The sequence below is a fragment of the Hipposideros armiger genome, unplaced genomic scaffold, assembly GCF_001890085.2.
Source record: "Hipposideros armiger isolate ML-2016 unplaced genomic scaffold, ASM189008v1 scaffold_549, whole genome shotgun sequence".
NCBI lineage: Eukaryota > Metazoa > Chordata > Mammalia > Chiroptera > Hipposideridae > Hipposideros > Hipposideros armiger.
The window spans coordinates 395,457-422,540 of NW_017731899.1; the positions used below are offsets into that span (position 1 = coordinate 395,457).

General features: G+C 43.8%; 1 protein-coding gene across 1 annotated transcript in view; it reads left to right on the top strand.

Annotated features, from left to right (window-relative positions):
• The window catches only part of CPXM2 (carboxypeptidase X, M14 family member 2), a 116,351-nt gene that overhangs the window by 67,633 nt on the left and 21,634 nt on the right, over positions 1 to 27,084 (top strand). The window contains exons 4-6 of the mRNA XM_019669180.1: positions 12,381 to 12,465; positions 13,396 to 13,546; positions 24,745 to 24,833. Of these exons, the coding sequence (XP_019524725.1) occupies positions 12,381 to 12,465; positions 13,396 to 13,546; positions 24,745 to 24,833 (325 nt within the window). The remainder of the gene's footprint in view (positions 1 to 12,380; positions 12,466 to 13,395; positions 13,547 to 24,744; positions 24,834 to 27,084) is intronic.

Below are 27,084 nucleotides of genomic sequence, written 5' to 3' on the forward strand. Positions count from 1 at the left end.
TGCCATTCAGCACTGGAAAATGTCACGTTTCATTACAAGGCAGCCATGATGAAAATAACTACCATGTGTTGAACTGCGTGAGTGGTACGTGCATTGTATGTGTTAACTTTGTTCCTTACCACATCTGTGGAAGTCAGGGTTTAGCCATTTACTGTTAGAGAGCTGAAGGGCCCGAGGTGGCAGAGTTAGGACGTGGCAGAGCAAGTGTTTTTGCTTCCAGGATGCCAGCCAGCTCCAGGAGTTGTCCCTGGCAGCTCGGTTCGTTCCCTCTCAAAGCTCCAGTTGGCTGAGAACGTACGCGTCTCGTGGTGTGGGTTGTGTTCACTTGATACCATCTTTCATGCCTGGTAGGAAGCTTCCAGGTTTCTACCAAGACCTCTCACTTTCGGGGGAGACTTTTCATATTAGACTAGCTTCAGTCTAGGCTGAGGGAGTAGTTGAGCCCATGATTTTTGTAAGCATTTTTAAAAGTTAAAATCTTTGCAAAGTTGCACAGTATCCATTATTTTTCTTCTTTTGAAACAACCTACTGATCTCAGGTTTTTCTTTAAAGTCTATCTAAAAAATAACATTAGCGTGGCCAGCAGAGTAGTCAATTGGCAATATGCTTAGAGCACAAGGCGGGCACTGGGAAGTGAAAAGCAAAACGCTTTCCAGTTTTACTCAAAGTTCCACTGACTTTCTCTCCAGAGTAACACAGTAAAATGTAAGCTCTTAAAAGAAACAAGAAACTCTGCTTTTTAATCCTGCTTTGAATTTGTAACTGCAGTATAAATTGGCCTCAATTCTTGCATGCATTGGAAGACAGTGACCCTGAATTTGGTTGAAAAATTGAAAAAGTACCCGAGGAGTGAAGCAGAAATGAGATAGAAATATGGGGGTTTATTTTTTAATTAACAAATCATGTGTGTAGTTTTAAAAAGTCAACTAGCACTACTTTTAATTAAAAATAGCAGCCCCTATTCTACCTGGTGTCTCAAGGCACTACTGCAAACCATTTAGCTGTTTCTTCTATTTTATTTTCCTTTATCCCTGTATTTCTGAACAAAATGCTTTTAGTACTGTTTCTTGATTCTTTTAAATTAGTTATTATCTGTTGGTTTTCTATAAAAGGTGAGAATTTAAGTCTCTTATTGACCTACCTCCATCTCTTTCTCTCTGTCTCTATCTCTCTCCTCCCATCCTCCCAAAGGAGTTATATAATAGTATCAATTTTAAGTAAATTGGTGTTTAATTTTTGCATTATGATCATTGTAGAACCATTATTTATAGCTGGGTCACATGGTGTACTATAATTACATTTCCTTTCCTGTGCAATGTTTTTGCTTTTACTGGAGGTGACAATCACTTCTTTTTAATGGTTTGCTTGGTTTTCTAGGTACCTCTCACTAATTCCATTCCATAATTCCATTCAATGGATGGGAAACTTAGGGCTTAGCCAGAAAACCGTAACCACAGAAATCTAAGTCACCCTGCCCCCACCCCCACCCCCACCATGCCAGTCTGTCTTCCAAAATGGACATTAGAGTTCAAATAAACATTAAGGAAATTCCTTCCCATCTGACAAATCAGTGTTTGACTTCATGGTCCACTTACCATAGTTGAAGTTTCCTAGTGTTTCTGAAAACGTTTGGCTCCTTCTACACAGTGTTAAAAGCCGTGTTCCAGAGGGAGGTGCACTCTGTTCTTTACCCACCATGAGCCCAACTGGCAAGAATGACCAGGTCATCATACTGGCCGCTGGCGACTTCTGGAAACCCTCCGATTCCAGCCCAAGGCTCGATGTGCTCTCCTGAGCACTCCCCAAACCACATGAGTATTCCATTGCACTGTGGAATGCAGACAGGCCCTGGGCAGTCCTAGCAATTGTATTTGACTGGGAAGAGGCCCCACATCGGCATGTACAGCAGTGGTTCTTGACTGGGGGGTGATTTTGCCCCCCAAGGGATATCTATCAATGTCTGGAGACATTTCTGGTTGTTATGACTGGGGAATAGGTTGCTACAAAGCTGGGGGTGGAGGGGAGGCATCTAATGGGTAGAGGCCAGAGATGCTACTAAATATCCTAAAAGGTACAGGACAGACTCCCACAGCAAAGACGTCTCCAGCCCCAAATGCCAATAGGGCTGAGGTTGAGAAATCCCACACTAAACAATTCAAAATAAGATGGTAATTCCCCAGGTGACTATTTTGAGGAAGGGGTAAATGTCACTGACAATTTATTAGTGAGGAAAGTGAAACACAGACTTTTCAGGGGCTTGTGACATGTAAATACCCCAAAAGGTTGGTGATTGATCTGGGGATACTGAAATTCTGTACCTAGAAGTTAGGGAAAAGAGGAGCATAATGAAGACCAAAGGATGGGAGCCCAGAGCATCCAGAAATAGAGAAATAAAAGTGATCTGATCCTTTCCTTCTGCCCACCTAGTTAGCAGGTTAAGACCACGTCAGTAATGATTAAACTTGGCTTGTTCTTAAAAAAAGATCGTGTGTGTGGAAGCATTTTGTAAACTGAAGTGCCATATGAATTATTATTAGAAAATGTTGGCATAGTTGCTCTTTCAAAGAGGGAAGAAAATTATGTATTTATAAGAAATCAGAAGTGCAAAGATGTTTTATTTCTTAGGATATCTCTTTTAAGAGGTGACTGTGGCATCTTCACATGCAGCCCATCACAAGAATTGAACGTAGCATCTTCTTGGACAGAAGCCTATTGTACACCATTCAAATAAATATTTTCTCTTTGTCGTTATGTAATATTCGATGGATACAAAAGAAATGCAAGGTATTAAGCATTACGATAAAACCAACTCTCATGAACTCACTATGCAACTGAAGAGCGAGAACATTACCTGTACTGTTGAAATGATCCACATGCTCTTCCCTGAGCCCACCTATGGGTTTCCTCCCAGAATTGGAACCATTCTCCTTATTGGGGGTTTACGATTCCCTTGCCTTTTAAGGTCTTGTTATGTATGTATCACACGTGCAAAAAAATTATCTTTCTTGAGATTTATAAAACTGATTTTGTACTTTATGTAGCTTTTGAAACTTGTCTTTTTCCACTGAACGTTATGCTTCAAAGGATAGTTGGTGTTGTTGCCTGGTTGTAGTTCATTCATTCGTACTGCTGTTTAGCCATATGCCAGTCACCTTACCCACTCTTCCCTCACCACTGATAGGGTTGGACTTCTTTCCTTTCCCTGGGTTTACTTTGAGTTATCTTTACTGGGAAATACTTGTCATGTTCCTCCATTTTTTGTTTCATTGATTTATAGAATTCTGAAAATATTTTCAGGATCTTAATCCTTCTGTTAGCTAAATGTGCTCAAAATATATTCTCCCAGCTTAAGGTTTCACTTCCTGGCTTCTTGATGATGCCTTTAGAAAAGCAAAAGTTAGTATTTTAAGGTAGTTCAATGTAGTCATCTTTTATGGTTAGACTGGTGGTCTTATGTAGAAAACCCTTCCATACCTCATGGTTATGAAGTAATTCTCCCATATGCTCTTTAATGTTTTTTAAGTTTTAAGATTTAATTTTCACATTTAAGTAGTTAATACTTTCAGTAATGGTTTTTGTGGATGATGTGACATATATGGTCCAGTTTCAGTTTCTTTTTATCTTGATATCCAGTTGCCTTGAGACCATTTATTTAATAGTTCATTTATTTCCGATTTATATACAAGACATCTCTGCCAAGTTTATACATGTGCATGGGCCTGTTTCTGGGCTCTCAATTTTGTTTCATTTGTAAATTTGTCTGTATGTCTATCAATATCACTGTCTTATTAAAGCTTTAAAATAAGTTCTAATATCTTGATAGGGCAGTTCCCCCCTAGTCTTTCTTCTTCTCATAAAGTATTGTGATTAGTTTCTGCCATATATATTTTGGTATCAGTTTGCCAAGTTTCCTTAATATTGGGTTTTATGTGTGAGAATTGACATGTTTGTAAGATTTTTTAATCCATGAATATGGTATAGCTTGCTATTTATTTATGTCTCCTACAATGTCTTTCAATAAAGTTTTTTCCATAAACATCTTGCACATTTTTGTTTTATTTTATTCTAAGTACCTTATGTTTTACTGCTGTTGTATAGAACTGTAATTAATTTCTGTATAGTAGGCTTATATCCAGTCATCTTGCTGAACTCTTTTATCAAGTCTAATAATATTTCTAGTTTCTTCTGAGTTTTCTTTATAGACAATTAAGTTCTTTGGAATCTAAGTTGGTTGCTTTTTGTTTCTGCTGTCTCTTTCTCATGGGGAATGTTTTCTTATGTGTTTAATGATTTTTTAAAATTGTGAGTTCCTATGTGATTGAACTCAAGGAAACCTCTGACAGCCTAAATCGAAGACTCTTCTTTAGAGAAGATTTGTGTGTGCTTCTTTTGGGAGCCCAATGGGCACTAGTGTTCTGAAACCATTTTAGCCCCCGTGGAGCGCCCACGAAAAAGTTCCTGGTTCAACTTCCCTTTTGTTGTTCCAAGCTTAGTGTTTTGGTCTCTGCACACTGTTATATGCATTATTTCCTGAGGCAACTCTACCTTTTTTTGTTTATATACCAGGGGTGCCAAAAAAAATGTGTACAAGTGGACAGTTTGGTCAATGTTGCTCAAGCAGTAGTTTGCCGTAATCAGAAGAGTCTGGAGCTGATGGGAACCACTTTGAGCACCTCTTGTAATTGCAGAAGTCAAATGTGACTTGTATTCATCTTTTGTTATCAGTATATATTGAGTATTACAGTTTTAATAGTGTTTTTCCTTTCTTAAAATGTGTGTACATTTTTGGGGGCACCCTCTGTATATATATTAATATAATTTTTTTTTTCAGTTCACAGCTCTTTCTCCCCTTCGCCCTCCCCCATCCTATTTTGGAGATTTCCTTCACTTGCTTGCATGCCCACTGATGGTTTAAAACATTTGTTTGTTTTAGTGTAACCAGGATCTTGTGCTGTAGTAGAAGGCTCTGTAAGCATTTAGTCTGCCATTTTGTTAATGGTGGATATTCTTGGTTCTTATTTAAACAAATTCACATCAGGTACTAAAATATATGAATGTGTTCCAATATTTTTCTCTGTAGCCCACCTTCTCTGTTGTCCCAATCTGAAAGAAGGCTGGATTAGTAGGAAGTGTAGTATCTCATACATGCATAGGGTTGTTTTTTGGTTTGGCTTTTGTTTCTGTTTTAAGTGAGGGAGCTGGCTGGAGTCAGCATAGCCTCTCCCTCTTGCTGCAGTCAGAAAGTCTTTGACACAAATACTTCTTTACTTGGGCTGTATTGCTTTGAGTTGAAATCTCTAGTCACTGAGAATTAAATGTCAAGGTGGCTTTGTGATGTGGAAAAATCTCTCTGAGGGAAGTGGAAAAAAAGCCACAAAGGGCTGTGAATTTCAAACCTTCCCCAAGGATCAGGAGACCAGGAAACATGGACATTATAGCTCTGATCTTTGAAGCTGGCTTTCTTGTAACAATGGATGTGCCCGTCATGAAAGAACAAAATATGCAGCTCTTATGTTTGATAAGGAGTCTGTTGCATTCATTAACCTGCCCCCTGCCTCCTTCATTCCTCTGAGCCACACACCATTTCTTTGTCTTCCCACTACTTCATGTACTTGCCTCAACACCGCACTGAATCATATTCTCTTGAAATTTTCAATTCACTCCCTTGTCTTTTTCATTAACCTATAAATGCCTTGAGTAAAGAGATTATATGTAATTTACCTTTGTATTTTCAGAAGCTGGCATGATATTGGTGATATAGTAACCACAGGGTTAGGAGCAAGACTTAACACATTCCACGTCACTTTAATTTTTACATGTAGCTAGAACTTTCTGGAACAATTCAATCCCCTCACAGCATTACTGATTGGCAAATATCTCTTCTATCACCCTGGACTATGAACCTTCTTAGTTTTAATTATGATTTAATTAATTAATGCTTAATTTCTTTATGGCTGCAATAGATTGTTACCATTACTAGGGCACAAAGTGTTAAACTTGAAGCATCTGGAGGGAGCATCTGAATTATGTTTACAGTTCAACTAGTAATTTTATATGTTGGTATAGCACTTGATAAGGTATTAATTATGGTAGTATTATTCGTAATAAGAGCTAGATTTGTAGAGCAATTATTATGTTCCAGGCATTATGCTCATTCACTGTGCAAAGACGTACAGTTGTTACCTCATCTTACAGCTGCAGTTCAGGTCACGTGACTCGCACACAGGTCACAGCTAGGAAGTGGAAGGATTAGGGCTTCAGTTGGGGCTTCTTGACCTCAAAATCTGAGGTCTTAACCAATATACTATAACATCTCTCAATTTATAAATTAATATATAACCTCCTTGTAGGTATCTTTATTATTTTCAGAAGGTTTAGGCAACTTGCCAAGTTTATTTACGTAGCACACAACGACACTGGGGTTGAGCTAAAATAATTAGCATTCATTTCTTTACGTGTGCTTTTATTGTACATTTGCTAAATGCACAACAGCATTTATTCAAAATGTGTGTGTGTGTAAACAAAAGACTGCCTCAGAAGCCAATCACATCAAATGTTTAAAGTACTTAAAGAAAATAAATGTCAACCTAGAATTCCCAGCAAAAGTGTTATTCAAAAATGAAGACAAAGTCATACGCAGGCAATAAAAACTGAAAAAAAATATTGCTAGCATACATGGTTTAAAAGAAATATCAAAGAAGGTTCATCAAGCAGAACGAAAGTGATCCCAGATGGAATATGGAAATGCAAAATAAATGAAGAGTACCAGAAAGCGTAAATAAGTAGATTTATAAATATTAACTGTAAAAAACAATAGTAGTAACGTCTTATTTAACTTAAGATATATAGAGGATTAAAAATGAAGTCCAAAATAATGCAAAAGATAGATGATGAATCGACTTCAAGTGTTGCACGATTCTAGAATCATCATGGAAGTGGTAGAAATTATAATTTAAATGAGACTAGTATCTCAAAGATGCATATTGTAATCTTTAGGGTAATTATACCTAATAGTTATACCTAATAGTTATACCTAATAGTTATAATGGCATACTTTATTATTTCATCTTAATAAAGAGAAAATAGAATAATAAAAGTATTTGATTATCAAATAAAATACAATAAAGAGAGAAAAAAGAAAAACAAAAGAGATGGGTCAAATGGAAAACAAATAGTAAGACGGTAGGTGTAAGTCCAAAAATAGCAGTAATTACATTACATTTAAATGAACTATATTCTCCAATAGAAGAAGAGTATTATCAGTCTGTAAGAAAACAGCCCAGAAAACTGAACCATATGTTATTTAGAAAAGACACACTTTAAATTTAAGGAGACAGAAGGTTAAAAGTAAAAGGATAGAAGGGGATATATCACATCAATCGGAGCCAAAACGGCAGGGTTAGCTATCCTGATAGCAAACAAAGTTGGCTTTAAGGCAACAAGCACTGATAAAAATAAAAGGGGACATTTCATAATCATAAAAAAGTCAATCTACCATTCATACACCATGGTGATAAATCTGTATGCACTCAATAGCTAACTTGATAGTAAGTACATAGCAAAGATTGAGAGAACTAGGAGAAACAGATAAATTCATAATCAGATTGGCATTCTTTTACACACCTCTTTCTATAACTGATAGACTAAGCAGACAAAAAAATCATTAAGGATGCAGAAGATCTGAACACAGTTAATACGTTTGATCAAAATAATGTGTGTGGAACATTGCACACAACAATTACAGAATCGGCATTTTTTTCCAAGAGCACATGGAGCCAAAATTGACCATATGCTAAGCCACCAAAAAAGTCTCAACAAATGTCAAGGGATTGACATGATTCAAAGTACTTGTATGTTCTCTGTCCACAATGGAATTAAACTAGAAATCAGTAATGAAAAATAACTAGAGCAATCCAAACACCTAGGAATTTAAAAATTATACTCCTAAATAGTCCATGATCAGAGAAGAAATAACAACAGGAATTAGTATTTTGAACTGAATGATAGTGAAGATATGACATCAAAATTATGGAACAATTGTGGAATAAAGCACTGCACAGAGGGAACTTTATAACCTTAAATGCATATATTACAAAAGAAGAAAGACCAAAATTCAGCAACCTCTAGAAACTATACAAAAAGAATAGCAAATTCAACGTAAAGAACGTACCAATAAGAAAATAATAAAAAGTAGAAATTAATAAAATATTAATTTGAGCCTTAGAAAATTGCTGATAGTCAACCGTTTTGATCTATATAAAAATGGTAGTTTTATATGGTTCAGTCTAATAGGAAACAAATAATAGAGAGTAAAGAAAGCTAACAGTTAATGCTTTGAAAAGATGAATAAAATTAATAAACCCATGGCTGATTACAAAAAGAGGGGGAAAAATCAACATATCAAGATTGGAAAACATGGGAGAATATCTTTATAATCTAGAGTATGCAAAAATTTATTGAAAAGGGCACGAATACTGGAAACTGTAAAGAAAGAAACATTTAATTGGACTATGTAAAGATTAAGAAATTCTCATCATGGAAAGATAACCACAATGAGAATGAAAAGGAAGACACACACTGGAGACGATATTAGGAATACCTATATTCAACAAAAAACTCATGTGTGTCAATAGGGACAATGACTTTGGAAAACTAAGACAGTTGAGCATATATGTACATGCTGTTTTCTTCTAAACGATTTATTGCTTTACCTTTCACCTTTAGACCTGCAGTCCATCTGGAGTTGGTTATTGTATGGTGTGAGGTACAGGTCAAGACACATTGTTTTCTAGCTTCCAATTGACTCATTTTTGATTATTATTTTCCTACTGCACATCACTGACACATTTGCTATATAAGTCAGGGTTTTTTTCATGTTGTTTTTATTTTCATCAAGTATGACCTCATTCTTTTCACTTGACAAGAGCTTCTGGATGTTTGCAGCCATGGGCACTTACTCAGCTGGTTGACTGTGGCAGAGCCAACATCAATAAACATTCATTTTTCACACTTACTGCCTTTGGGCTTAGGATAGTTGCTGCAGCTCCATATCATGTCCATGTTCAGAAAATACTGAATAAAGTCTTCCAGCTGCTATCAAACCACTTTCTAATGTTATAACAGGAGAATGTGCAACTCCTGCTGTGTGGATTTTTTTTTTCTTCACATTATAGAAACTTAGTTCTTGAAATGAGTCAGTACATACAAGCTTTGGAGCCACTGAAGCGGGTCCCAGCAAATTCTGCAGTGTGTGCCCTGGGACCCCTCACTGTAGGGGGCGAGGCTATATTCTTCCATCGTGGGTTTTTGGGGTTTTTTTGTAGATATTTTTCTTCAGATTAAGGAAGTTCCTCTCTAATCTTAGTTTAAGAGGTGTTTTTTATTGTTTTTTTTTCCTTTTGAACACAAATGGCTATAGAATGTTCTCAAATGCATTTTCTGCCATCAGAGTGATCACAATTTTTCTACTTAGTTTTGTTTATGTGGTGAATTATATTGAATGACTATAATTGTGGCTAAACCATCCTTGCTTGTATTTCTGGAATACATTCTACTTGGTGGTGATGTAATATCCTGTTTCTATATTGCTGGATTCAGTCATAGGATTTTCTTGTATCTATTCTCATGAAAGAAACTTTTCTATAATTTTGCTTTTTGTCATGTCCTCATCAGATTTAGATATCAAGGTTATGCCAAATTTATAATTGTAAACTACTTCCCCTTTTCTATTGCATGGCTTTTTAAAGTGCTATTTCTTTCTGAAATGTTTGGAAGAACTCAACCAAACGTTATGCTGTCCCGTCCCTGACTCTGGCCTCCAGGAGAGCCAGCATCCTTTTGTGTACTGGAGTACCATCGTCTTTCCTTGCTCCATCCGTGAGATGCTTATACTCCAATTGGGGATAAAGACACTATCAGATAATTCTAGAAAGGATTTAAAACGAAATTAAACTATGAAAGAAAAGACCATATAGGAAAAGAAATTGGCTAGGTAGGAGGATTAGGACAGGCTTCTCTGATAAGGTTTGAAGTCTGAATAATTTAGAGGCAGACGAAGGATGAGAGAGAAGTCCAGACAGATGGAACAGTATGTGCAAAGGCACTGAGGCAACAGAGAGTATAATCAGTATCAGGAATTGGAAGAAAGGGCACAGAAAACAAGAGGTAAGCAAGGGTTTGGTAGAACAGGATGAAGATTTAAACACTAAAGTAAGAGCAGTATTTTAGCAGGGATGACATAATATTTCATTTGAAAATTAAGCCTCTGATGGCAGGATGGATTGGGGTGGGGGCGAGGCAATTTAAATGCCAGGAGACCAACTGGAGGCAGCTGCATTAATCTTGGCCTGAGGACATGGGCTGAGGTGGTGGCAGTGAAGATGGAGAGTTGGAAAGATTCTAGAAAGATGTGGGAGATAAAACTGACAGAACTTGGTGATGGAGTCAATACAGGGGAGGGAGGGAAAGTGGGGTGCCAAGGATGACTATGAGGATTTGGCCTCCCTGGGTGGGTGGTGGTACTCTTCTGAGGCGGGGACTCAGACCCCAGGTTGGCTGGTTTGAAATGAATGGTTTGGTTTGGAGCATGTTAAATTTGTGATGTCACTGAGACATTGAGTGGTGAGGTCATACTGGCAGAAGGACATGATGTAGGTCAGCTGTTCAAAAGAGAGGTCTGAGCCATGTAAACAGCTAATTACCCCTCAAACATAAGTCATGGATTTGTCCATATGTATATTGGATTGTCAGAAAAGTCATGACGTATTCTTTCTATGTTTTTCATTGCAAAAATGCATCATGACTTTTCCAACAACCCAATAAGTATATTTTAAGATTATGTAATTGTTACTTGGGTGTCATTTCCATTTTTCTCTCTCTCTCCTTTGATTTGGAGAACTTATCTTAATTTTTCTTTCTACCCCTCTCTTGATGTTTGTGTGCTTTTGACTGAAGGCTTTCCTACCTTTCCCAGCTCCATCTCTGGAGGGTACAGCCCTCACCTCTGCAGAGTGCCCCCCGGATCACCACAGGGCATTATCAGCAGATAAACAGACAGCAAAAGGGACTGCAGTTGGAAATTATTTGAATGTGGAAAAACAGGCTGCTATTTGGGTGAAGACATTTTTCCAGTGCAAACGACATGAGCTGTTGCTGAGGTGCCTTTCGAAAGGCACACTCACAGCATCCGAATCTGCAGGCGTGGGCTCGAGCCCACACCCCTCTGAGGAGGAACACGTTGCATAGATTCCAGCTTCCAGCTGAAATTCAGACAAAGCTGGTTGGGAGGAGAGAGAAGAAGAGGAGAAGGTTGGAGGTGAGGGTGTGCTTCCAAACACGCATGAAACACTTAAGAATAATTTCTGTGACAAGTCAGTCAGATGAACCAGAATGAAGGGAACCAGGCGCTCTTTCTAATCAAACTTTACTAGACAGTATCGATTCGGACTGGAAACTCAGAACTTTATTGAGATGTAACTGGATCCTGAGACCAAGATTTCACAGGAGGGCAACGATTCCAAGTGCTCAGCTGGCAGAATGTTCCTTTAAAAGATTAGCAAATCATGTTTCCTTCCAGTATTTTAAAAATTAGGAAGAAAGGTGCCCAGGAAGACTTTTCTCTCTTGCTTAATGATTCATGTTATAAAAAAACCGAGGCAGAGGGGAAAATGTGCTTTTCACATTAAGGTTGTTTATTTGCCACACCTATCAAATTGACCTCCACTCTGGGAAGTCACATTGTGGCCATTTTCCCCCAGTAATTTCTGTGCAGTAGGACGTGATGACAGGGGCCTGGCTTTGGGCCCAGCTGTCACTGGGTTGTTTCTGGGTGGTGGGGGGATTGACTACATGGCTGTGACAGCCAAGGAGAAACCCAGTGTCTCTCAGAGACTCAAGCTGTTGTTTTTGTGGTTGGTGGGATCTAGTTAGTTACGTTTCCCAAATGAAATTTCAGACTAACTTGCAACTTTTCCTGAGGTTGTCACACAGCACTCTATTAAGCTACTACCGTGTATGATACCAATGTTCAATATAAACAAGTATATACACATTAGTGTATCTCATTGTGTGTGACCAACATTTAGTGCTTAATAGGGGCTAGGCATTGTCCTAAGTGTTTAAAGGGCACTAGATCATTTAATGCTCACATTCCTCATTTAAGCTCGGTAACTTTAGTGATTCCCATTTTATGGAGAATGGCACAGTGGCATTGGTGGTCAGTTATCTGGCCAAGGCCCAGGGAGGGTGAGCAGTGGGGCCAGGGAGTCACCCAGGGCCTACTCTTCTTACTGCTACACCTCTACCTGAAACAGGTAAACAGGTAAAAAAAACAAACCAAAAAAACCATGTGTAGTCCCAATGGTGTTTTATTTTCTCTTAGGAGTGACTGGGTGACCTCCTATAAGGTCATGGTGAGCAACGACAGCCATACATGGACCACCATTAAGAATGGATCTGAAGACATGGTGAGTCCCTGCTGCCCTCTGACCGCAGGGCCTGGTTGTGCAGGGCTCTGCAAAGAGAGGCCCTGTGTGCCCTGCCTGGGTTTGCAGCTGGGTGTTTGCTGCCTCCATGTCACCTCAAATCGACCACTGAGTCTGAGGGACAGTGACCCCCACTTCCATGCCAGAAGCTCGGCACCAAGTAGCCCACGTTTAGGGCTCATGTAAAAGTCAGAGCTTCTGGGGTGCAGTCTCCTCCACAGTTTACAGGTCAGCCCTGGAAGTTGGGTGGCCGTTGGGTAAGCTGAGGCCCCTCCCAGCTACTCAGTTGTAATAGTTCCCCAACCTGCTTTAATGACCCCCATCTCTCAGCTCCACGATTCGCTCCAGGTTAGCCAGTTCTGACCATGTCACTCCTTTCCTCTGGTTCTCAAGTGCGTGTTCCTGACGTGGCGTGCAGTGTCTTGCACCATCTGACCGCAGCCTCTGTTTTCAACCTTCTTTCTTGTTCTTACCCCAGCACACACTCCTGTGTTCTAGAAAAAGTGAGCCAGTTGCTCTTTTCCCTCTCAATTCCACCTCTGGGCTTCTCCAGCTTTTGCTGCTCCTTTTCTCTAGAATCCCTCCCGTCCCGACAGATCTAAAGAGTTTTCCTTGAAGGCCAGTTCACATGGCAGGCACCTCATCTTAGAAACATTGCCTGGTCCTTTCCTCCCAAAGACCCAGAGCTCTGTGGTTGTCCCTTTGCCGTGACACTACTAGATTTCAGCTCTGACATCTAAGCATCACCCTCTCCCCACAGAAGATGGGGGCTTCCTCAAGGCACGGTCCAGGCCTGATTCAGTTCTCTTTTCCCTTCAGTAAGACCTTGTGCAATGAGCGAATTACTGACTCTTTTATGCCTTGATAATCAAGCTCTAAAAGGTTCTCCTTTCCCTCCTTGTGCGTAACTAGATATTTGAAGGAAACAGTGAAAAGGAGATCCCTGTGCTCAATGAGCTGCCGGTCCCCATGGTGGCCCGCTACATTCGCATCAACCCGCAGTCCTGGTTTGACAGTGGGAGCATCTGCATGAGAATGGAGATCCTTGGCTGCCCGTTGCCAGGTGAGTTTGTCCTTTGGCACGTCCCACTTCCGGCAGAACAGGAGAGCAGGTGTCTCGCCAAGACACATGAAAGTAAACCAAGCAATCTTCTTCAACAACAACAACAACACACCTATTGCAAAATATTTTGAAAACATAGGTAAGCAGAAAGGAGGCAAATAAAAATCTCCCCTAATCCCACTCAGCAACACCAAGAACATTTGGGGCCTCAAGGTAACGTGTCAACTGTGGTTTGCCTACTAAAAGTTTAAGGTGAAACATGTTTCAAGGTTGAAAACTCACTCCACCCAAGCAAGCAAAAAAAAATTACATACAAATTTTTTTCAGTGACACATGTAATTGTCCTTGAGTGCTCCCACTATACTGGGTAGAGGAGGTGGTAGAAGTTCATTGTAAACTTGACTATGTATAGTCTCTTTCTGTTAAGTGGCAGCACTTGGAAGCCTGTGTCTTTGGATAAATGCTCGTTTCTTTAGGTTGTATTCCCCTGGTCCGATTTTCATAGGATGGTATCTCGCTGTGACCTCAGGGTGGTGGGAAGAAGGGGGCTTGTGTTCACAGGGGTCATCTGGATCCTTGCTGGCACCTTCACTGCACAGGCTGATCTGGTCTGGCTTGTGGCTGGCTCTGTCTGGCCTTTCAGAGCTTACGAGTTTGTGCCCATGTGGAGCCTGTAGGTAGCAGCCTCTTCATCCTGACCAGACATCTCCAGGAAAGGAAGCTGGCCCCCAGAACATCCCTCAGGGCCTTTATTAGGACCTGTAGGGATTTCCACATTCTTGTCCACTCCTAGTCAGCCCGTAGGGAACAAGGCGCACAGCTTTGGGTCATCTCTCCTTTGCGTTCTCCACCAGCGAGTCTTTTCCACTCTTGTCTAGTGTGATACCACGCCTTGCTGCCCCCTGGATTTCCCAGTCCCCCCAGCACTGCCTGGGGGAAAGGCACCACCAGCTCTGACGTCCTTGGGTACCACTGTATCCATTATACTATTTCTATAGCCATCCACCCCTGCCCCACCACCATGAACTTACATTGACTGCATCTTTAAAGCACATTGAATGTCGCTTATTGCTTTTCTCTCAATTCCATAAGAGCCTTGATCTTGCTTTGCCAGCTGTGAGTTTTTGTTTTGTTTTGTTTTGTTTTGTTTTGTTTTGAGCTGAGCCATCCTGCTACCTGTTGGCAGCTCAGCGGCTGCTCAGCTCACGCTGGACTCAAACCGCTGTTGCTCAGAGCTCAAACTCTTGAGCGAGCTCTTAACCAACTGAGCCACTCAGCCAGCCCAGCCAACTGTGAATTTTTAGAACACAAACCGTATTGGTGAGAAAGATGGGTCTATTGACCTGCCTACTTACCCCCACACCAGACAGATCCTTTGTTATATATTCGTATTTATTAAGTGCAAAACTTTTTTCATGTCGTTAAAACTATTAGAGACCATCTGTCTTGTGGATGCCTTTATCCTGGTTCGTGGACAAAATGCCATGTTTTTAATCTGCCCCTTAGAGTTGGAAGTGCAGTTGTTCCCAATATTTTGGCTCTGTGAAGAAGCCCACAGTGAACATCTTTGTTTCTATGTCATTGTGCGAGTTTGGGGTTATTGTATAATATAAATTATAGGACTATTCAATCAGAGGATTCTGACTTAAATTAGGTTATGATTAGTGGGACTGCTAGTGCAAAGGTGTTTTTAAGGCTTGTCCAGAGAGAATGTTGAAGGCCTGCCTGATTTGGGCTCTGGGCCTCCCTTTGTGGTTGGTTCGTCCTGGAATTACAGCCCCAGGGCCCGCCTGCTGCCGTGCAGGGCCTGCTGGACTTTTCCATGCATGCTGTGTCTGTGGCCACAGATGTGGGCGGGTGTCTGTGAGACCCTCTTTGTGCCAGGCCAGGAGACTTCCTCTCCGTGTCACTCAGAGCAGCCTCGGTCTGCTTGCTTCAAAGAGCAGGGTCATGGTTTCCCTCTGTGGGCAGGAATTCATCTGTTGTTGGGAGAGGGCAAAGGACAGCCCGTGAGAGTCTCATGAAATAAATATTTCCCTGTGAAGTTATTCTTGGTGTGTGTGTGTGTGTGTGTGTGTGTGTGTGTGTGTGTGTGTGTGTGTGTGTTTGAAGTCAGGTCCTGGAGACAATTTAATCCTCACAAAAGCAGTTACGGTGTGAAATCTGGGTGGGTTTCAAGTTTGGATTTGGAATGGCTCTTATTTTCCAACCCCAAATATTTAGGGCCATTTTCCTGCTAGAAGTTACTTAGCAGTCTGCCCAGAGGGGAACTGGCCTTTACGCATGTTGCCTGGTGGTGGTCACGTCCAAGGGCCTGGGGCAGCGCACAGGGGCCTCCAAGTCCAGGTGGGTCTCAGGGCTCATTGCCCTGTTGGCAGCACAATCGTTTTGTGGAAGTTAATGAGGTCGAAGGCAGGGATGACCCAACCAACTCAGCCACTCAAACCCAAGGTGACCTCATGGTGTAAATGCAGCACCCAGATTCTTCTTCCCAGCACTCCTGCTTATGAAATATTCATTTACTTTGCTTCTGCTTCTCTCTGTTCTGCCTTTCCATCCCTTACCATTTTCCTGCAAACTCTCAGGTGGGGGCGGAGGAAGGTGGTGATTCTTTTTAAGACTTCTTGAATAATGTTTCCAGAAATTTCTGAACTGGAAACTGAATTACCCTACACCATGATCTATTAATAGGACTTTTAAAGCTCAAAACTAAAAAGAAAAAATGGGAGTGTTCTTTAATGGTTATAGAATTTCATTTTTGCAAGATAAAAAGGTTCTAGACATCTGTTTCATAACAATGCAAATATACTTAACACTACTCAACTGTACTCTTCAAAAATGGTTAAGCCCTACATTTTATGTTGTGTATTTTACCACAATTAAAATTTTTTAAAATTCTAAAAAAATTTTATTCATGTTCATTTTTTAAAAAGTAAAAGTTCTCTAAATTTGGATGGACTTGTCCATTTTGTACTAAAGAGATATACTTATCAAAAGCTGGGGAGAGCTTCTGAAGATAAATTTTTAACAATGAAGAGTTCAGGTTGACACACACACCACCTGACTTCAAGGTCACAGCCTTGGTAGTTTTCAGGTATTTTCCTACTGCAAACAGCAGGACTGGGTTCTGTAAAGGGTCCCATGCGCCTGCGTGCCATTTCCTCGCAGAGTGACAGGGCTGTGCCTAGGGTCCTGGAAAATGACCTTTGGGCCAAGGGATGATGCTGCTCAAGGCGCAGGGCTGCTTAGCACCTTCTGTTATGAATGTGTGACTTTGACCTCTCTGGGGACAGTCGTCACTCCTTCCACATCATCTTCCTGGCCACCAGGTCTGCGTGACTGTCTTCTCTCTGCACAGCGCCGAGGTGGCCAGGGTTCTTGGGTCGGACTTGGAGGACCTTGTGATGAGCTGTACAGAGGTCTGTGGAGAGGACCATATTCTCCTTCAAGCACAGGGGAGCTGCTACAGGGCAGTGCCCCGGAATCCTTCTTCTGGTTGGGCCAGGCCCAGTTGAAATACTGTCTTGCGTTTCCCCTAATACATATATCCGCCCAGTCATAAATCCCTGACAAAATATTTTAATTGTCAGTCTGCCACCTATCTTGCTGAACTCTAATACTGTTTCAGCCAGCCCTTCTCCTCTCATCAATACATATAAGTTGGGAGAAGGAGTGGGGGTCACCACAGCTGCAAAGCCTTTTTCAATGCATCTGTTTGCTTTGCTACATTCCACCTTTCTTCACAAAGCCAGGCCACAGTTTGAATACCTCCTTGTCCCATAGGATTGACCATTATTGGGAGCCCAGGCCGGGGTTGTTGAAAACACAAGAATCAGGTGGGTGACACAAAGTTGCTCTTGTTCACCCTTATTTAGGCCTCCTTTTGCTAAGGGTGATGTTTTCAGCATCTTTTTGATGAAAATAAAAGAGGTCCCTGGAATCGCTGCGTACCAGCTGCAGCCTTTCTCTCACATTACTCGTTCCCAGGCCCTGTCTGCTCAGAAAAAAGAGACGCATTCACATCCCTTTCGGGGGAAGCCTGGTGGACAGAAAGGGAGTGAACGTTGGCTTAGATCAGACCTAGGGTCAAGTCCACTTCCACCCCTGGACAGCGGGCTCTGGGAGCTCATGAAAGTGTGCTTCGCTTTCCTCATCTGTAAAGTAGAGATAAAACCTTCCTTATAGACTGGGGATGAAGTCCTTAAACCTCAAGGTCACCCTTTCTTTAAATATCCCAGTGAAATAACTCAAGCCCTCATTGTGTTCCTATGGAAAGTCCTGGGTTGCCCCCCCCCCCAGTATTTCCAGGGGTACCTGGGTGGTCGCCTGCACTGGTCGCCTGCTTCACGATGCCTTCCCCCAGGCTGCTCCTGGTCACCTTGGGCCATTCCTGCTAATGACTCTACATTTGAGAACAACAGTCTCCACTGATGCCCATTCGCATGAGGGAGTATTGCTGAGCGATTGGGGCTAGGAAGGGGCTTTACCGCATGCAGCATAGACCCCCACAGACCCGACTGTCAGCACTGCCATCCCGAAGGTTCCTGGTGATTCCAGTGAAGACTGGCCCACCTCCACGTTGCTGAGACCGCTCTCTCCCCGTGGACGTCTCTGCTTCCGTTTCCTGTCTGGCTCCGTCTCCCTCTGACTTCCTGTCTCTTGGACCTCTGGGTTGGGTGAGAGATGAGTGGGATTGAACCATCTGTTTCCTTTTTTTAGATGAACTCCTTCCTTCTCCCTTCGCTCATCCTTGCCTTCATCCTTTTCAGTTCCACGAGAAGGACTCTGCTTCCCCCCTAGAGTGCACACAGGCCGCCCCTGCTTTTTTTTTTTAAGATTTTTATTGGGGAATTGGGGGGATGGGAACAGCGCTGGGGAACTGGGGGAAGGGGAACAGACAAGTTGCTGTCGTTTTGTTCTTCAGTCTCATTGTGGAGGACGTTGCTTCACTGGCCCAAGTTGGCACCATCATTGTGCTCTTCCCGGGCGAGGACGCCGGCTTCTGAATGGCCACTCACTGCAGCTGCTGGCTGCTCACGCTGGCTGCTGGCTACACACGGTAGCCCATGGCAACCCACTGCCACAGGGGCTGCAGCCTACGCCGTCACCGGCGACTCACGGCAGCCCAGCTCCAGGTTGAGCTGTTGTTCAGCATCTTAGCTATAGAGGGCAGTGTCACTGGCCCTCATACGTGGGATCCAAACCGGGGCCCTCTGGTGTCCCAAGCCAACTCTTAACCATCGTGCCACTCGGCCGGCCCAGACCGCCTCTGCTTTTATGTGCAGTTTTTCAGCGGCTCTTCCATTTCTGACATGTAGACCATCGTGAAGACTAAATACAATCAGCTTGTGGAGTGCCAGCAAGTGAGAAGTGCAGAACAAATGTGATTTTCCCTAGTTCCCCTCTTTCCTTCTTCTACAGGCCTTTGTTTGACCATTTGGTTCTATGGCTGAGTCATTTCTAAGGTCACCTGACTCCATGAATAGTGGGTAGAAGGGACAGAAGTCCAGATGTGATTAGTAAATGAGGTCACACTGAATTAGGGTGAGCCCTAAATCCAATGACTGGCATCCTTAGGAGGAGAAAACAGGCACAGAGACACACAGGGAAGCCATGTGATGACAAGGCGGAGTTTGGTGTGATATGGCTGCATGCCAAGGATAGCCAGCAACCCCCAGAAGCGGGCAAGAGCCAAGGGTTCTCCCTTAGAGCCTTCGGAGGGAGACTGGTCCTGCTGACCCCTTGATTTTAGACTGCAGTCCTTCAGAACTGTGAGCAAATAAGCTTCTGTTGCTTCAAGTCACCTAGGTTGTAGCTTTGTTATGGCAGCCATAGGAAACTAGCACACGAACAGACCCAGAGATGGAAGACCCATGATTATCCTCAGTCCCGAAGATGTGGTTTTCATTTACCGCCCCCCTCCACCCTACCCTCCATCCTCCATTCTGCCATGCTGGTAGGGTAACAGCATCACAGCATAGTCAGCCCCTTCTCAGAGCCCTCCTGGGCCCTGAAACTGTTATCTTACCATAACTAGCCTTTTCTAAATAACTTGATTGGAATATCCATCCATCCATCTATCCATTCATTTGTTACTCACTCATCCATTCATATAGCAAACACTTAAGCAACGCCTGTTCTGAGGCAGGGCCCAAGCATTCTGAGAAAAGACGGACACAGTAGCTGCCCCACACTCTCACCCCAGAGCGAGGGAGACGTATTGGCATTTTTTCCCAGTGACTCCATCATAATCTGAGGGGAGCCAGCCTTGCTGGCTCAGCCCGTCCTCTCTGCAGTAGAAGGCAGCTTGCCCTTACTGAGTTTAAATAAATGTGTGATTTCTCTTCTTGGTCCAACTGCCCAATGTTGATTATCTTGGGAAACTATAAAATCAGCAACTCTCTCGAAAACTGTCCTTTCTTATAGCCTGATAGTCCTCCTGTCAGCCAGGCTGCATGGGCCCTTGGACTGTCTGGAGAAGCAGTGTCAGCCAAGAAATCACAGTGTTTCCGGGACGTCTGCAGGCAGTGCAGTGGAGATGTCACACGGTAGGGTTATAAGAAGTGGGGCTTAAGGAAATAAGCACGAGTGATGTGCTGCTTTTTCTTTGGAGTCACGTGGAGCCGTTGGTTTGATGCTTTTGCTGACAGTAATGACCTGGGATCCAAATGGGCCCTACCTAGGGTCTGTGTCTTTACCTGTTTCTCCTTGGAATGACATTGACCTAAGAACAGTCAGATGGAGCCTGGACAAATGTGACTTCTGTTCGTCGGTTCTTTGTGGAAGATTTGGTGCTCAGTTTGTACATGGTACGAGGTCATCTGTGCTCAGGGGTCTGTGCTGAGGGTGCCAGGACTTAGGGAGGTCACACGGCCACTGTGGCGGGCCTTTCCTTGGGTGAGAGGCTGGCCTCCTGGCAGGTAGGAAAGGTCTGCTGTGCCTGTATGCTCCTGGTCTTCCTTAGTTCTCAGGAGAGCACTTCGAGGCCAATGATTCTTTTTCTTTCAATTGAGTTAAAACTCATATAACATACAATTAACCATTTTAAAGTTTATAGTTAATAATCTTTAGTGTATTCTCAAGGTTTTACAAGCATTAGCTCTTGCCAGTCTCAGAACTTTGTTATCAACCCATAAAACCGCCTCAGACTCGCTGAGTGATGGCGTCCCAGTTCCCCTCCATCATCCGCGCTCGCCTCCTATCTGCTCTGTCTCGGTAGGTTGACCTGTTCTGGATAAAGCACATAAGAGGAATCATGAGGCCAGAGACCCTTGATGGCAGGTGAGCCTCCTTTCCAACAAAGAAAGACTTTCCTCTCCCAGCTGAGTACCCGCTCCTTTCAAGCATGACGCCAACCCCAAAAGCAGCAAACAGCAAAGCAGGCAGTCCAGGAATCTGCACAGTCCCTTTGGATTTCCAGTAATGGCTTGGGTCTGGGATCATTACTGTTGTCATAAAAAACATCCTGTGCAGTGAGCTGGTGCTTGATTTGGGATGGGAAGACAGGGTGTCACCGCGGTGAGGAGGCCAGGATGTCTAGGGCATGTAGTAGTTTCCTAGGGCTGTCGTAACAAAGCACCGAAAACTCCGTGACTTAGAACAACAGAGCACCATCGTCTCCCAGGTCTGGAGGCTTGAAGTCTGAGATCAAGGTGTTGGCAGGGTGGGTTCCTTCTGAGGGCCGTGAGGGAGAACCTGTCCGTGCCTCCCCTCTAGCTTCTAGGGGTTTGCTGGCTGTCTTTGGTACCCCCTGGCTTGTAGATGCATCACTCCCGTCTCTGCCTTCATCGTCACATGGCTTCTCCTGCATGCGTCCCTCTGTGTCCAAAGTTCCCTTTTTATAGACACCAATCTAACAGATGAGGGTGCTCTCCAATGCCCTCATTTTGACTTGATGACCCCCATAAAAACCCTCTCTCTTAATGAGGTCACACCCTGAAGAACTGGAGGTTAGGACTCCAACACATATTTGGGAGGACATCATTCACCCCACAACAGGCATCCATAGACCAGTTGGAGCAGATCAGGATTGTGAGTATTCGAATGAGAGAAGTCAAGTTGGGAGAATGTTTTTTAGGCTCCGTGTGCCCTGCCTGGAGTTTGTCCCTGTAACTTAGGTGTTCCAGAAGGAATCCACTGGTTTTCAGCACGTATGACATATAAAACCAACCCAGGGAAGGAAGCAGGAAACTGACTCTCCACAGCACAGCTCCATCCGTGAGGATGAAGGCCTTGCAGATTGAACCAGTCAGAACTCTGCTTCAAATGTCAGAAGTCCTCCTCACATTAGCAGAAGGGGTGGGGAGGAAAATTGGGGCTCACGTGAATGAAAATTCCAGGGCGAGATCTGACTCTGGCTGCAGGCAGACAGGCGCACTATCTCGGGGTCTGCTTGGTGCAGTCAGGGTCCCACCCCTCACGATCTCGCAGACAGGGAGGCTGGTCACTAACACCCCAAACTCGTCCTACTTCCCAAGTCTCTGCAGTAGAAAGAGACCTTCCTTCTGCAGCTCTGGGAGGAAAGTCGTCTGGTTGGCCCAGTTTGGATCCTGGAATCCTGGGATCATTGCTGAGCCAGTGACGGTGGCCAGAGGACAAAGCGTTTTCATTGGCTGGACCTGAGTCACATGTCCATACATGTGCGTGTTGGGCAGGGCATTTCCATTCGAACCACCTCAACTAGATTGCCCCCAGGGGAAAGGGAACCTTTTGTCCACAGAAGGAAGAAGGAGGCAGTGGGTTTGGCTGAGTGGCTCTATCTGTAGATTCTGGGCCCCAGGAGGGCCGGGCTCAGTTTGAATTTATCTCCTTACCTACAGTGTTGGACTCCTAACAGGTTCCCAATATAACTTTGTCCAATCAGAATAAATGGACAAGTAAAGAAAGACTTGTTCAAAATGTGAGAGACACAAACTTCTGAAAAATACTCGCCCATGGTCTTGAGATGGTTCTGAAACTTGTACCCATGTCCTTAGGCAAATTGATTAGTCGTAAGGCTGGAGGAATGTTGCCAAGCATGGAGCTCTTTTGTGCTTAGAGTTCTGAGATTTTCTTCAATCCTTTCTAAGAACCTTGAAGGCATAACTTGTGTTCAAATACAAAGAGGGCTTTAAGGAGTTTTGGACAGAGGCCCCTGGGACGTAGCGGGGAGGGGTGAATAGCTCTTAGAAAACAGCATGTGTAAGTTAAGTATAAAGTGAAAAGTATGCTGTACCTTCGCTTTGAAACATAGAGGTTTGGAAACCAAAGGGAAGGCGGCTTGCCTGAGGGAGGGGTCAGCCTGCACCCCCAGAAGGCAAGCCCTTGAAAAGTAATGGCGGGGGTGATTTTTTGGCTCAACCTGAATGGCTTTTGCTTTCTTTTCTGGACAAAATGCCAGCTTGCCCTCCCACACTCCCCTTTCAGTGACAGCCATTTGTTTCTAATAGTATTACTGGCAAACCTTTTGTGAATACTGAAAACTGTCTTTTCATTGTTTGTATGTGATTTTCAGCTCATTGCACAAGGCCTCAATTTTCAAGGGTGCGGCCCGCCTGTGACTAAACCCTGGCAAACTTGGTTATGGCCGTCACGACCTGTGGCTGTTGGGCCTCAGACACGCAGCTGGCCCAGTTGATCTCAGATATGTGTACTGTGTACCGAGCACCTTGTCCCTGCTGGCCGTGTGCTCATACTTGAACACGGTGCTTCTCAAGCTTCTGAGCCTCCGGAGTCAGCTGGGATTTTTTTAAATGTGGACTCTGATTCAGTAGGTCTGGACTGGGTCTAACAAGCAGCGAAAGTGCTGGTGACAACATGTGGTGGCACCAGTTGGGACTTGCTGCTCCTGATACCGCTGGGATTACTGCCTGCCACTGCCACTGCCTCCAGAATCGCCCTTCCGCCACTTGGATCCAACCGATAGCTGCTGTGGTTCTGACTTTACTTATATGGTTCCTGGGTTAGGCGGTGGACCTGTCTAAAGTGCCTTGGCCTCTCTAGATGGAGGGAGATCTGAGCTGGCCAAGGTTTCTAGCTGCGTACTCCAGATGGAGATGTTGGGAGGCTGGCTGAGGGTCTGGAAGCCTCACTACTTTTTGTTAGGTCAGGAGAAAGACTCGGGCCCACTGAGCGACCCCGCCCCCTCATCCTCCTTCTCACTCCTCCTCATGCTCCCCTTTCTTCTAAGTGTTCTTCGTTTTTGTAATTCTATAAGCAATACACACTTACATAATTACAAGCATGAAAGCAAAAAAAGTCAAGTTATAGAAGGGAATCAAATCAAAAACAGACTTGTCCTCCCCAGACCCCTGAATCCCGGTCCCCAGAGGTACCCACTGTTAATACATCCTGATTATGCCTGTCAGGGTGCTTCAGACCCAACCACAGAACCCCAGCTCCCACTGGCTTAACAGTTAGGGGAGTTCTTCATCTTGTGTGATTGGAAGTCCCAAGGAAGGCCGGGCGCCAGGGTTGGTTCACTCATTAGCTCCTGATGTTGTTGGGGTGTTCTCTGTCCTCTACCTGGACAGATTCTCACTCCTCCCTTGTGACTTTCAAGTCCTTCCCTTCAGTCTGGACCAGTAAGAGTGGCCAGGGAGTGCTGTGGGCTGATTAGCTTAGGCTGATCACATTGGATCCCTGGAGCTAGGGATGTGAGGTCTGTTTCTGAGAAGTGGAGAAGTGGGGAGCCCCAAACTACACAGACTTTGGTTAGAGAAGATGAAAGCAGGCTGAATGCTGGTAAAAGACTTACAGTGTCTATCACACTTCCAAAAATTTTCATTCATTCATGCAGTTGTGATAGGCATTCATTCATTCATTTATTCATTCATTCATTTATGGCTGACAGTTTGCCAGACACACAGATTATCCCAGCTAATACTAGCAGTAAACCAATGAGGGAGGTGCCAGTACGTTTCCTGTTTATGGGGGAGAAAACTAAGGCAAAGACTCCCCAGTGACGTGTCCAGGGTCACACAGCACGTAAGTGGAAAAGCAGAGATTTGAATCCAGGCACCCTGGCTCCAGGCCCACGCTCTCCATCCCTGGGTAATCCGGACTCCTAAGAAGCTTCTTGAAAGCTGTCTTTCTCACCTCCATGCGTATGTGAGAAACTAGAGATTGGGCTGTGTCCCCACACAGATCAGGCACCCAACAAAGCCACCACAAGTAATAGAACGATGTCAATGAATTCAAAACTGTATTTCTCTGCTTAGATCCAAATAACTATTATCACCGACGGAATGAGATGACCACCACGGACGACCTGGACTTTAAGCACCACAATTATAAGGAAATGCGCCAGGTAAGACCCGGATTTGTCAAAGAGACACGCCATGTACCCAGAATCACGTAGGTTTTTATTTTCAGAAACTAGGATGATGCGTTAGACATAGAATCTGGATGATCATTCTGGTTTGCTGAGACCACACTAAATGCTGGTGGTCCCGAGGCTGAGAACGCCGTGTTGGGTGACCAGCAAACGGCTGAACCCGAATTTGAACCCAAACTTTTCTGATGTAATACTCTAGTTCTTAAGAATCACTGTGTGTTTGAATGATTCCCTGATTTATTAGGTATTGGTCAGATGCAGAGTTGAAGAAGGAAAAGGATTCAGAGTAACACCGATAGTAATAGCCAGAAGACCTCATATAAGACCTGCGTTAATTTACCTCCATTAGCAATTTACCTTCATCAAGCGGGTCAGTGCTCCCACCCCAGGAGGACAGGGACTGTCGTTATCCTTATTTTACTGATGGGGACACTGAGTCACTGAGCACACATACCCCTACCCTTTGTTATTTCAGATTCCCCGAGTCGCGATCTCAGCTGCGTATTAGAATCATCTGGGGGAAATTTGGAACAATGCCTGTGCTTGGACTCCACCTCAAGCCAATTAAAGCAGAGTCTTTAGGAGAAGGGTCTGGGGATCTCAATTCGTAACAGCTCTCCCTGTGATTCTAATGCGCAGCCAGGCTTCAGAGCACCTGGCTGATACCCTTACAGCTCTGAGTACTTTCATGCTGTTAGAAGGGAAAGGTAATCCCAGATGAGCTTTTCCCCTGATTTAATTACAGAAACCAAGAAGTTCTGAGCTGTTGATGGCATTTGCATAGTGGAGGCAGAAGGGAGAAAGGAAGAAACATGTGTTAGGACAAGCTGAAAGGGCAGACCCTATGCTGAGCGCTTTGCCTCTGGGTTTGCCCCCAGCGTGGTGCTAGAAAGTGTGCGGAGGTGCTGGCAAATGAGAAACCCTTAGATATCAAAGAAGCTGTGCGAAGCGATGAACAAAGAGAGAAATGTACTCACAAATCCATTTACTAAACCCAGACTCACCAAGGCCAAGTTAATATGGCTCAAAGCAAGAGCTCCTAGGTGTTGAGAAAAGGAACCAGCCGCCTCATGCAAGTGAGGTTGAAGTCATTAGGCTGAGCCTCATCCCAGGGAATCAACCAATCCAGTTTATCTCCATGTCATTTCACCGCAGACACTCACACACAGCTTCCAGACACCTGTCAGCACAGACTCAGAGATGGGACGTGGGAAATTGTCTTGCTGCCTTGCTCTTCAGAAATCACGATAATGTGTTTGGACTTAAGGTCTGTGAGTCATCCAGCCGTTCTACATTCTCGGGTGTTTATAAGGCTGTGCTCACCGCTCCGTTTGCAGAGCCCTCGGCTGTTAACTCAGCTGTGCCCCCTAGACATCTCAGGACGTCTTTTCGAGCCCAGAAATTAGACAAGTATAAACTCAGTTGGTGCAATTAATGTCAAAAGCAATAAATCTAAATGCATTTCAAATGATCTAACTGCACAGAGTCCAGGTAGCAGGTATCTTTAAATAGTGGGTGTATCTCGGAGAACTGGGGTTCTTCTCAGACAGGGGGAGCTGGAGGCCATCACCTGAGTGAGTCTGGTCACCATCCTTGGTAGCTGTTAGAGCTAAGAGGAACCTTGGCATGGTTGATGCAGCCCCTCGGGTGATGCTGGATGACCCCTCCGGGGTCCCAGGCCCCAGCAGCACTCAACTGGGGGGCACCCATCAGCCCTGAAGAGTGTTCAAGTGGGAAGCGATCTGCCACTTGGATCCTGGCGTCTGGGGACGGGGAAGCAGACAGCACGTTTAGCTGGCTTAGTTCCCCATATGGAGTCTGCTAGGTTACTGTAGAAATCCTACTTCTGGGAAAAAACAATGTTAGTTTATCCTAGCATTGAAAGAGACATTTACCACAAACAAAAATGAGAAACAGCAGCAGGAACAGGAAGAGAGAAGAGAAAATAGAAAGACTCTGCATGGGAAGGGGAAATTCCTGAGAATGTGTGACTCCTGTGTGCAGAAATATTTCTAGAGCAGTGACCTGTAAGGAATTGTTCTCCCCCCCATCCCCCCTCACTCCGGGGGAGCCCCAGGTGGTGGGGATGGGGAAGGGAAGGGAGGAGGAGAGGAGGGAGAAAGTTGCACAAACACTAATATTATAAGGCAGAGTACGTTAATTATTCCCATGGAGCTGAGGACCTTCGCAGTGCGTGTCACAATTTATAATTGCTTAGTCATTT